The sequence below is a fragment of the Capricornis sumatraensis genome, chromosome 18 (assembly GCF_032405125.1).
Source record: "Capricornis sumatraensis isolate serow.1 chromosome 18, serow.2, whole genome shotgun sequence".
In the NCBI taxonomy this organism is placed as follows: Eukaryota; Metazoa; Chordata; class Mammalia; order Artiodactyla; family Bovidae; genus Capricornis; species Capricornis sumatraensis.
Window position 1 is genome coordinate 45,985,105 of NC_091086.1, and position 12,109 is coordinate 45,997,213.

A 12,109-nucleotide genomic window follows, 5' to 3' on the forward strand; every position below is an offset into this window, starting at 1 on the left:
ATGCAGAAGATGCTGGAGACTTGGGTTCAATCCCTTGGTGGGGGAGATGGAGGAGGAAATGGATCCCACTCCAGTACTCTTGCCTGGAAAATCCCATGGACAGAGGAGCCTGGTGGGCTACAGTCCACAGGGTCACAAAGAGTCGAATACAACTGAGTGAGCACGCAACAACTGAAACTTTACACATTCTATAGCTTTGTCTTCTGATCACTGTCTTCCTTTCTGGTCCTGCTTCTGTCATCGCTTGGTTGACTTCAGTATCCATGTGGAGGAACCACCCACCACCCTGGCCTCTCAGTCTCTCAACCTGAGAGGCCCTCCAAAGATGCCCATGTCCTAATCCCTAGAATCTATCAATGTTAACTATCAGTCAAAAGGGATCTTTTAGACTAAGGATCCTGAGATGGAAAGAAAGATTATACTGATTATCTGGGTGGACCTTAAATGTGATTACTAGGGTCCTATAAGAGGAGGCAAAAAGGTCAAAGGTGGAAGGAGGAGACGGAAGGACAGAACCAGAGGCTGGAGTGATGTGCTCTGGGAATGAGAGAGGGGCCATGAGCCAAGGAAAGTAGGCAGCCTCCAGAAGTTAGAAAAGACAACCAGATTCTCCCCTAGAGCCTTGAGAAGGAACCAGCCTGCTGAGACCTTGACTTTACTGTTGTGAAACTGATTTCTTTGGACTTATGATCTCCAGGACTGTCAGTAATAAATCTGTGTTGTTTTAAACCAAGTTTCTGTTGCTCTATTACAACAGCCACCAGAAACGAGTACAGACATGAAAGAGCTTTACTGGGTAAAATGAGAAGAGGGGCCAAGAAGCAGCTTCAGACATGTGGATATACAACCACCAGACATCCTGGCCGCCTAATAAGAAACATCTCGAGCCGCTGCCAGAGACAGTAACTACTGAAGCAGAAAAACGGAGAAAGGGGAGCAAGTGAGTGGAAGAGGGAACAAGACAAAAAGGCTCCTGCCACTATCCCGCAGACTCCTCCCTTCCCAGTGACACATGGAACCCATTCTCATTGCAGGTAATGACTGGGAAACCCACCAGCTCCCTCTCTGGCCCTCACCTAAAGGTCTTTAGTCAATTGCTCACTGAAGCATGACACTCTTTAGGCTGGGCAGCTTTCTGCTCATTCCTACCTGTCCCCCACCCCCAACCCCCAGCCAGCAGTGGAAACAGGCCCACTCACCGCCAGCTGGTTCTGCAGCTGTTTGACCTGCTGCTGCAGTGCCTCCAGCTGCTGGCTCTGCCTCTTGGAGGAGCTGGCAGAGTAGGAGAGCTGTGAGAGGCTGTTCAGGGCCTCCTTCAACTTGGTGACTTCCTTGGACATCTCATTTATCTAGCGAGAAAGGAAAGCTCTTATCAGGAGAGAAGGCACCCGCAGAGGCAAAACGCCAGCTGTTTCTCCACTGGGAACACAGCCTTGGCTGGCCTCTGGGCCTGGAGCAATCCCTTTTCTTAATTTTTCAACGAAAAGCCATACAATGAAACAAAACCAGGTAAGAGTCAGGGAAACCAACATGCCTCTGCAGACAAGAGCTCCGGAATGAGACTGTGCTTGGGGCCATGAAGATAACAACAGCTGTTATGTGGATTCCCTTCTTTCACCCTTAAGATGGGGGACTGTTAAAAAATAAAATAAAAACAGAATTTCAGGTATTCTATATTTGGAGCCAGCTAGGCTTTGTTCCCTATTGCTGCCATAGGCAATCAGAAATAAGTTCTGGGAACCCGGGTATCTCTGATATCCTACCTTGTAGTGAAGACAATCCCCACCCCCACGGCTTTGGAAGCTCTTTTGGAAACATTCATTATAGTAAAGGAATAAAAGATAAATAATTCTCTAGTGAATGCCATTCAGAACATCTAACGCAGGAGACTGGGCATCTGGGGATGCAGAGCAGATCCAAGCACAGAAGCATGCTTCACGTCTCCCCTTACTCTCTGCCTTCCTCCATGCTCAGCCCATCTCGGGTTGCCTGGCCCCCCACATTCCTCCCTTTCTCTCCTAGTGCACACCTTTGAAAATGAGGACCAGGGAGGGCTTTTACACTGACTCAAGGGAAAGCTCATTGGGTTTAGGGAAGTAGTATCAAGTCTGGCAGTAATTGATTTTCCATATGACAGAGGAAATCTGTCTGGATTCCAACAGAATAGAAGTTTAAGATGGACCACAAATACTTCTCAGCTGGTGGGTTCACTTCTGGTCCCTGACACTTGGCAGAGCTTCTGTAAAATAATTTTTAAGGGGAAAATATGTACCACACATTTGAAAATGCTCTGGTGTGAGGGAAGTAGTAGATGAGGGCTTTCTCACTCTCTCTTTTTAAATAAATGTCCACTCTACTATTTTTAATGTGGCACTGGGGACAGATGGGAGTCCTGTGTGGAGCTTTAGCGCTTTCACAATAGCTTAGTGCTAACAAATGCTAAAAATGCTAACTTCAGTAAATGAAGGTTCAAAGTGCTAGCGTTTGCTAGCTAGAAATTCAATAGCAACAGTCTCACCAACCTTCTTGTCTTTATCCTCTTCCAGTTTGGAGGAGCTCTCGGAATGTCTCTTCATTTCTGCAAGTTCTTCCTGAGCATGCTGGCATTTTTGCAGAAGTTCGTTTACTTCCTGCTCTTTGGATTTCAAGAGAGTCTGAATGTTTTCCTTTTCCCTTTTCATCTGCAAGACCTCACTTCTAATCTGAGCAACCTCTGAATGGGCCTTCTCTTTCTCTTTCACGGAATCCCTTAATTTTGAGGCCAACACACTCACTTCGCTTTCCAAAGACGACTGGAGCTTCTCGTAGGCAGACCGGGGCACCATCGCGTCCGTCATAGCCGCCTTCTCCTCTAGGAGCTGTTTCTCCAGCTTCGCCACCTCCCCTTCCTTGCTCGCCAGGAGCTCTTTCAGACTGCTTATTTTTCCCTCCATCTCTTTGGCAGTGGTCCGCAGAGTGGTTATCACTTGCAAATGCTCCGTGATGGAGACAGAGTTCTCTTTCTGTGTGTCTACCATCTGTTTGAGCTGGGTCAGCTCATTTAGCACTTTTGAATACTGAGACTTCATTTCAGACAGTGCCTCTTCGGCCTTGGCTCTGGATACGTTGGTCACTTGCATCAGCTTCTCATGCTCCGCTTTATGGATATATTCAGCTGTGACATCTTCTAGAGACTTCCTCTTCCGGTAATCCTCCAGCTCTGCCTGGGCCTCTTTGTACAGCTGGGATAGCTCACTCACCTGCTTGTTGAGTTCATCGATCATCCTGTTCATGGCCTCTTTCATGTCCTCAGCTTCATCACCCGCCTCCTGGGTCATCTGATTTTTCAATGTATCTTTCAGTTTTGTGATTTCTTCTTGTGCCTCTTGGTATTTCTCAAACAAAAATGCTTTCTCCTTATTCATATTCTCAATCACCGTGCAATAGGAACTTTTCATTTCCTCATACTCCTCCTTTGGTGGCTGCATAACTGCCTCTTTCTCCCTTTCTGCCAGCTTCTCCTCTAACTCTCTCACTTTCTCTTTATTTCGTTCACTTTCTTCCAGGGCACCTTGGAGGTCCCGCTTGAGCACGTCCATTTCTTCCTCGGTGATCCTCAGCTCATGCAGGTGTGAGTAAGTGTCCACGCTTTCTGGTGAGACCAGGCCCAGCTTCATCTGCTTCTGCACACTCAGGACTTCTTTCATAGCTTCCTCGTACTTGCTCTGAGTTTCCTTAAGTTTCTGACTGAGGTCGGAGCCGTTCTCTGAGATCTCGGTGTTGTTTAAGCACACTGATTCTGTCCTCCTGGTCTGGAGCTCGGCCTGCAGCTGTTTCCTCTCCGCTTCAGAGCTCTCCAGTCTCTTCTGCAAGTCATGTAAAACCTCTTGGAGTTGCTGGATTCTGACATCACTGTCGAGAGTGGATTTCCTGGAGGAATGTGTTATGACAGATGGAGATGGTTTGGAGTCTAGAGGAGGGTTTTCACTAGGTTTGCCCAGGGATGGGGCCAAGTCAGTTTGAGTAGAATGGTAAGAGTCAAAGCTCAGGTCTGCTTCCCCCTCCCTGGGTGTTTTGGCCTGGAAAGAAGGCAAGAATGAAATGACACCAAAGGTGTGGTTAGATGAGCAAGCAGCTGCAATCGGGGAGCAAATCCAAACCTTGAGTATGGGGGAGCGCCAGTATCATTCTGCACACGTCCTCTTGCCCCATGAAAAAATATGGTCTGGGACACAAGAGTCGGACTTAACAACACTAAGCTTATTCTGTGCTCTCGAAGGACAGATTATATTTGCCACTTTAAAAATGCAAGACCTCTTTTGGGTGCAGAGCTTCTGACTCAAATTTTTCTTTGTTTCTCATATTATTGTAGTTGCCCTACTTCTTACCACATTCTTAAATCTGCGAAATGATCGACTTTACTAAATGAATGACTAGTCATATATATGGTGTGCATATAGCTGTCTATTGTCATATATACCATAAAGACTTCCCTGGTGGCTCAGACGGTTAAGCGTCTGTCTACAATGTGGGAGACCCGGGTTCGATCCCTGGGTCGGGAAGATCCCCTGGAGAAGGAAATGGCAATCCACTCCAATACTATTGCCTGGAAAATCCCATGGACAGAGGAGCCTGGTAGGCTACAGCCCATGGGGTCGCAAAGAGTCGGACACGACTGAACGACTTTACCTTTACCTAAGTACATAATTATATAATTTACCAGTTTATAAAAATAATAAATTAATGAATAAGTCTCAAGAAACACATTTAAAGGTATAAAATGCTAAAGGATAATTATATTTTAAAAAGAAGAAACCAATGTTGGTGTCTAAAACAAAATACCCAACTAACCCTGAGAAATCCAATAGCTTGACCCGACTGAACAGACTATGGTAGTGATCTATTTACCTACCTGTAATTTATCTTGTAATTCCTTATTGTGTAAGGTAAGAGAAGCAACTTTTGCTTGCAATAGGACAAGAAGATCTTGCTGATCGGCTTCAGAACTTACGTCCAATAAACTATCAGCACCTTAGGAAAGAGAAAGGCAATTTAAAATAATATTTTAAAAAAGTAAACTGTTATATCTCTGACCTCTAACAAACTCACTTTCTATCCAATCCAGTTCTTCTTTCTCATCCAGACTAGGGATGAAAGCCCCCTACAGCTGGATAGATGAACAGAAATTCTCAAGTACTGGGGTCTCCTCACTCCCTAGCACAATACTAGATGCCTAGATACAAATAAACTCATCTGAAAACTGATGGATTTGGTCATACAGTTTCTGTTCACTTGATTAAGTGCCACACCTCGGTTGTTTTTTATTCCTCGCAGGCCCTATACATCTCACTCTATGAATCCTTTTAGAAAGATCTGTGGTATCTGGTTCACTTCTTATCCCCAGGCCCACAACCCTAGTTCAGACTTCATCACCATACCTGGTAACTGTACAAACGGCTTCCTAACAAATCTTCCTCTCTCTCCTCTAGTGAAAATGTAGCCTGTACCAACAACACTGTCGGACTAATCTTCCTAAAACATACTTTGATGGGGTCATGCCTTTGGTTCAAGTGCTTTAATTGCTCTCCCTCCAAAAATAATCTCCAACTTCCTTTATCTGGATTAAGGCCTCTCGGATCTGGCGCCAATCTACTTTTTTTCAGGATTATGACTCATCATGTCTTTCCCCAGTATCCCATTTTCATCAGATTCACACCCTCTCTATACTCAACACAAGACTGCTTCTTTAATTCTTCATCCATACGATTGCCCTTGTAGCAAGTCTTTGGTTGTATAACTCTTATGCATCCTTCAAGACCCACATCAGACCCTGCCTCTTCCTTAAGAGATTTGCTGACCACCCCTGCATGAAACAGGAGTCTCCGGATCCCACAATAAACACTGCTGGTAAACCACAACTGTTTGACATTCTACTGATTATCATGCTGAAATAACATGTAAAGCTATGCTACTCAAAGTCCTCACTGAGATAAGACAAGAAATGTGCTGCAGAATGTCATTCAGTGTACTGCTTCCTGCACCCAGAAACTCTCCCTGTGGATAAAAGTGTGCTTGGCTGGATAACTTTCTGCAGTAATCCCTTTTTAAAAAAAATTTTAGACTGGCAACAGTTTAGAGACCACACTCTGAACAGTGTGATCTGAACACCACTGATCCAAATTTCACCACTATTTAAAAAATTTCTCACAACCTAATGCAAGGATGAAAACTTGAGTCTTAATTTGGAAGGATGCAAAATGACATCTCTTCACAGAAACGCATATTAATGATATCTGGGGCCTAAACCACAGCTTTATGAGTGTTCTCGCCATACAGTCTGGTCAGCTTGGAATGAATCAGGGGATTTGGGAGCAGGAGGGTAATTCTAAGCAACAAAAAGTACTTCTAAGATAGGATGGATGGCTTTTAAAATATCCAATGTAACAGTTGTGCAGTTATATTAACATTGTTCTCTACCAGGAATATTTCTTAACACATTATTAACTGGAGCTGTATTAACATCTCAAGCATTAATTTCTGCAAAGATTCCCCAATCAATAATGTGTTTATATGTCTACATTCCTTAAGTTAAGTGCTCCAAACACATATGATATGCGTAACAGATTGAGAAACTGAATGCTGGAGTGAAAAAGGGGCCTTTGAAATAATCTACTCCACATTTCAGATTAATTCTGAAGGTACTGTACTACATTCTCAAAGGGTAAAGCAACAGGATGAACTCAATACAATGAATCAAACCTCCTTGAAGACAATATGATCGTATGTGATTTCATTGACACTCTTTCAGGTCTGTTTAAAATCCAAGGTAGAAAAGTTCAATTATGGCAGCCGTGGGGGTGCTCAGTTGGCTCTCTCTTCAAGAAATAACCTGCTGCTCCGTTGCAAGGAGGGCCACTAGCTGGCAGCTCACAGCCCGTGGACCTCATCTCAAAACAGTGTCTTAAAATGCATAAAATAGAATGTACAAGCTACAGCAATTGGCAGGCTTCTTTTGTAACCCACCAAATAACAAGATCTAGAAGCAGGTCTCATAACTGCATAGTTTCTAGTAGAGATACTATAAATGATCTTTCAAGATATCTGTAATAACAGTAAGGGGATATGATACCATCTGTGAGTTCTCTTGGTGTCAAAATCACTGATCTGCTAACACTACGGGGGCTTACTGTCTATATTCATCACTGAAGGAAGTGCCAATGCTAAATTAGGACCAGATGAAAACAGATTTCTTTGTTCATACCCAAGCTCAGGGACTCCTTAAAATCTAGGTGAAAGCCTGCTGAAGTAGACAGCATCAGACTGTGAAATACTGGCAGTGTTTGGGTGGTACCCAAGGTTCTCTGACTGCCCCTTACCCAATACCTCCCCAATACCTCTCCTTGGCCCTTGCTCTCTTAAAGGGACATGAAATAGAGACCAGTCATGGGAACAAAAACACATGCCCCTTCATCTTACCTGTAGTACTGTCACTTAGTCTGTCTCTGTTCTCTCGTATAGAACTAATCTCAGCCTGCTGGAACACAAAGATGACTTAAAATATATTCCTGAATGTAACACTCTACAAAAGACTCCAGCAAATTTTTCCTCCTTGAGTTTACACAGGTTGGTGTGATCCTACTATGAAAACAGACTATCTCCAGGAAAGAAGATATTTTAAAATATAAGTACATAAAAGCAACAATTAACCCCTGAGGTAAAATTTTGATTTAGAGGTCCCTAAGGATATATTCTCAAAATATTACAAAATGAAATGTCTCACAAATATTATAAAAGTCTTTGAAGATTATAATAAAATTACAAAATAGCTAATTTAGTGTGCTGTGTGCTAAAACTTGAGACTGTGAATACTATTTTCATAATAGAGACAAACAGAAGTTTTACTTATCTGGCTAATATACTAAAATACAATAGAAGTATTTTTGCTTTATCACTTTATTGATAAACCATTAACATATGAATTGCTTTCATGAGAAATGGTAATCAATGAGACCTGTCAGGGAAAATAAAGGTAATTTTATAAGGGAATAAGAATTCTTATGGCTGTGGACTGACAGTCCCCTAAAGATTTCCTCTAAACCTGTATCCCTGAATATCTGCCTTTTAATATGTTGGAAAAATTCTTGTAACTTCAAAGCCAAACTCTCATTCCAAAAGAAAATATGGTTACTTGCCAGAAATTACTAAGTTTTATCTAGATAAGCCACAGATCATAATAAGAGAGATAATTTTTCAGCAAAGGAACTTTTGTAAAGGCTCAAATGCTAAAAATAGATGGCTCATTTTTGGCAAGTGCTTATCATAACAAAAGCTTTATTTTCACTCAAAAAATAAGTGCTTATTTGTCTTTTTCAACTCTATTACAGTACAATAAAGTATATACATTGAAAGCTTTTAACTTGAGGAGTTTTAACAGATATACACCCAAGATACCACTATAATCAAGATTCAGAATATTCCCATTACCTCTTAAGTTTCCTCATGCCTCATTAGCCAATCCCTGCCATTCCCAGGCAATCACACTACTCTCCTTTCTTCATTTTCTAGAATTCCTATAAATGGAATGTTACAAGGGATGAACTTCTTTGAGCCTAGCTTCTTTCATTCAGCATGATGGTTTCCAGATTCATCTATGATACTGCTTGGCCAGCACTTCATTCTCTTTTTATGGCTGAGTCATACTTTTATATATGGATATATCTCATTATCTTTATCCATTCACTTGTTGTAAGACATTTGGGCTGTTTCTAGTTTGGGGAACATTTGAAAAAAGATGCTATAAACATTTGTGTACTTTTTGAGACATATTTTAATTTCTCTTGGCTAGATGATATGTTAGGTGTATATTGAACTTTTACAGAAGCTGTCAAATGGTTTTCCAAAGTAGCTGTGAGCTTTCCTGGTGGCTCAAATGGTAAAGAATCGCCTGCAGTGTGGGAGACCTGGGTTGAATCTGTGGGTTGGGAAGATCCCCTGGAGGAGGGCATGGCAACCCACTCCAGTATTCTTGCCTGGAGAATCCCCAAAGACAGAGGAGCCTGGCGGGCTGCAGTAGCTGTATCATTTTACATCCAACAAACAAGAGTATGAGAGTTCTAGTTCTTCCACATCATCACCACCCACTGGCATTTTTTTAACCTTTTTAAATTTTAGCTATTACAAATGGTGTCCTTTTTAATCTTTCTGTGATTTTTTTAAAGAAATAAGTCTTTTTACACTCTATTTCTGAAAAACATAATTTGTCATATTGTTCTTTGGAATGCATTTACCCCATTTGAGCCATAATCATATTAGAAGATATTAGGATGGTAATTATAAAGGCAAAACTTCCTTTCCTTGCCTTATATTTTAATAAAATCTAGTTAACACAAGGGAGATGATAGGTTGATAGAATCTTTTTCAGATCAATGTGCATCTGAGTTAAACACAAATTTATTTTTAGTAATTCTCAGATGGGGGAAGTAAATACACAATTATGCCATTGAAATTTCACTTTAACAATTATAAATTTTACTTTTTTTCCAAGTATAATTTCCTAGTGATACTTAGGTAAACAAATATTAAATTGAAATATCCTCTCATTCCTTAAAATACGTTCCAACCACAAATCTAGAGAATCAGGTTGAATGGATTTACTAACATTTCTAAAATACATATTACTTTTATAATTATATAAAAATATATAATTACTTCTTAGTAAGACATCAGAGACTATCCATTTCTTTCTTTTTGATTGATATTATGTCAACTCAATTTGGAAAGATGACTGGTTATCAGGTAAGTTCTTATCTTTGTCCTTTTTTTAAATGAAGAAAATTAAATATTAGTTAATAAATATATTCAGTCTACTCTTTTTTTATGGAGTCCTCACCAGAAAAAATAATCAGAGGATGCTTTCTGATGAAAAGGTTGTAAACCAAATGACTGGGAAGTATATTCTGTTTTACCCAGTGCCATATAACTTAAGTCAAATCTGTTGTATATCTTAAAATTAAGTAATAAGTTGGACACAGAAAAGAAATACCTTGAAGGGTGGTTCAGCAAAAAATACTGATTCCTTTCCTGAAAGTGGTGTTGAAGTTATTGATCTTGGGGAAGACACATCACTCAACTAAAAAACCAAAATGAAAACCATCAATAAGGAATCCTTCTTCAAAAGTTTTTCTTCTCCAGTGCCAAAGAATTAGCCTATTTAACCAATGCAAATAAATCTAACAGTAATTATGCTGTTTCAATTAATTCAAGGGTAACATATTTTCAAAACAATTCACTTATCTCAAATACTTTCTGAAAGTTTACAGAGTAGAATTAACTACGGAACTTTGCTCCTATTTTGACTAGAATTAACTTTACAAATTTATAAAACTTCTATTGCATATTGAGAATATTATTAATGAATATGCTAACATGTTTAATATTGCTTATTGAAGGAGATATTCTTCTCAAATACTTGATAAGGATTATTCTTTTTATGGCCTATGCTTCTTTTAATAACAAACCCTGGCTTGTTTTTATTTACCATTTCATAGTTATTCAAGCTTCCTCTTCTACTCAGTAATCACTATAAGCTCAAAAATGAAAGCTGCTTTAATGTTAGTCAACCTTAAATGTAATATGAAAGGCAAATATATTTCAATAATGTTTGATAAACCAACTAAAATTGATTTTCAACTAATGTTTCACCAGACACACATTCTCCCTACTTTACTAGGAGCTGTTAATGTGAGCTCTGACTGAGCTTATTATCTTAAGGAAAAAGGTCCTGTCATACATTTTGAGAATTTTGAAAGTTCTAAAAATGATACAGTCTAATTCTTCAGCTTTGAAATAAGTAAGAATCAACATTATTTCCCTACTATAATCAAAATTCTTCATATCACTACTTGTAGTTTAAAACTGCTAAAGAAAATTTTAAATGTGCATTTAAGGGTCAATTTTAAAGCAGTTCTTTTTGACTTAAACACAAAATGACAAAATTATGGCTTTGTTGTTATATGTTTTTTCATTGTTGGTTTTCTTTCATTTTTACCTGGGTAGGACTGATAGGAGGTGGTGGAGCTTTGCGTTTTTTTGGAGTTCCACTTCTCTCTGAGCTTATTTTAGAGACGTGATCATGCTGAAAGTTATCACAGTCCAAAGAATGGAGGTGGGTTAGTTAGGTTAGTAAAGTCTGAGTAAATAGCTTCATCAAACAAATGAGAAAAACCTCAACAGTTCATGCATTTCTTATTTTATCAAGTTCTGAAACTTGCTACCAACATAAAGTAATATGCATGCTCCAAGTGTTCTTCTAGCAGCCCATGCTTTAAAGTAAGAAAATAAAAAACACAAGACAAAACCAGATTAAGTTGGTGTGCAGAACTTGGAAAGGAGAGGATAAGGAATTGTTTACCACAATTTAGAACCCAGAGTATGTTCATAATCTAGCTCCCATCTTAATGCAAAAAAGGGGTATTTCCCCAACCTTTTCATTACTTCCATTCCTTTTCTTAAAAATGTACAGTTGACCCTCCATATCCACAAGTTCCACACCCACAGATTCAACCATCTGCATATCCCAGAATCACAGATACAGACAGCCAACTGTACCACACTATTTTATATAAGAGACTTGCGTGTCTGCAGATTTTGCTATTCTCTGCAGATATCAAGGAATGACTATGAATATGGGGAAAGGGGAGAATTTCATCTCTGAAGGCTATGGATAAATAACATAACTGGCACAAAATAAATTCAGTATCAAGTATTTGCTCAGCATGATAATTTTTCCAAGAACCTTGACTTATAAATAAAATAGTCAAATATATAGCTCATTAATAAACAATAGTGACTATGTTTTTAAGAAAAACTCCAAATTAACAGGGTAAACTTCTCAATTTTTATTTGTGTAAAATGAATGACATTTTAGAAAAGATCTAATTAAAATGAAAGTGGCAAATCTCATATTTTCATTAAATATCTAACACAGATATATATAGAGTTCTGTAATTCATGTGATATTACAAGTAGTTAAAATACTGTTGTTCTCAGAGTTAAAAATCACATCAAACCTTTTCACACCAGTAGGAAATATTAGTACATTTCAGAAAAAAGATGAATATATGAGTAGCAA

At 39.4% G+C, this 12,109-nt stretch overlaps 1 protein-coding gene across 1 annotated transcript in view; it reads right to left on the reverse strand.

The window, feature by feature from the left end:
- RAI14 (retinoic acid induced 14) overlaps nucleotides 1–12,109 on the reverse strand; it is a 112,655-nt gene that overhangs the window by 4,879 nt on the left and 95,667 nt on the right. The window contains exons 12-17 of the mRNA XM_068990523.1: nucleotides 11,027–11,113; nucleotides 10,022–10,108; nucleotides 7,456–7,510; nucleotides 4,892–5,010; nucleotides 2,523–4,058; nucleotides 1,200–1,349 (exon numbers count right to left, since the gene is read on the reverse strand). Coding sequence (XP_068846624.1) covers nucleotides 1,200–1,349; nucleotides 2,523–4,058; nucleotides 4,892–5,010; nucleotides 7,456–7,510; nucleotides 10,022–10,108; nucleotides 11,027–11,113 — 2,034 coding nt within the window. The remainder of the gene's footprint in view (nucleotides 1–1,199; nucleotides 1,350–2,522; nucleotides 4,059–4,891; nucleotides 5,011–7,455; nucleotides 7,511–10,021; nucleotides 10,109–11,026; nucleotides 11,114–12,109) is intronic.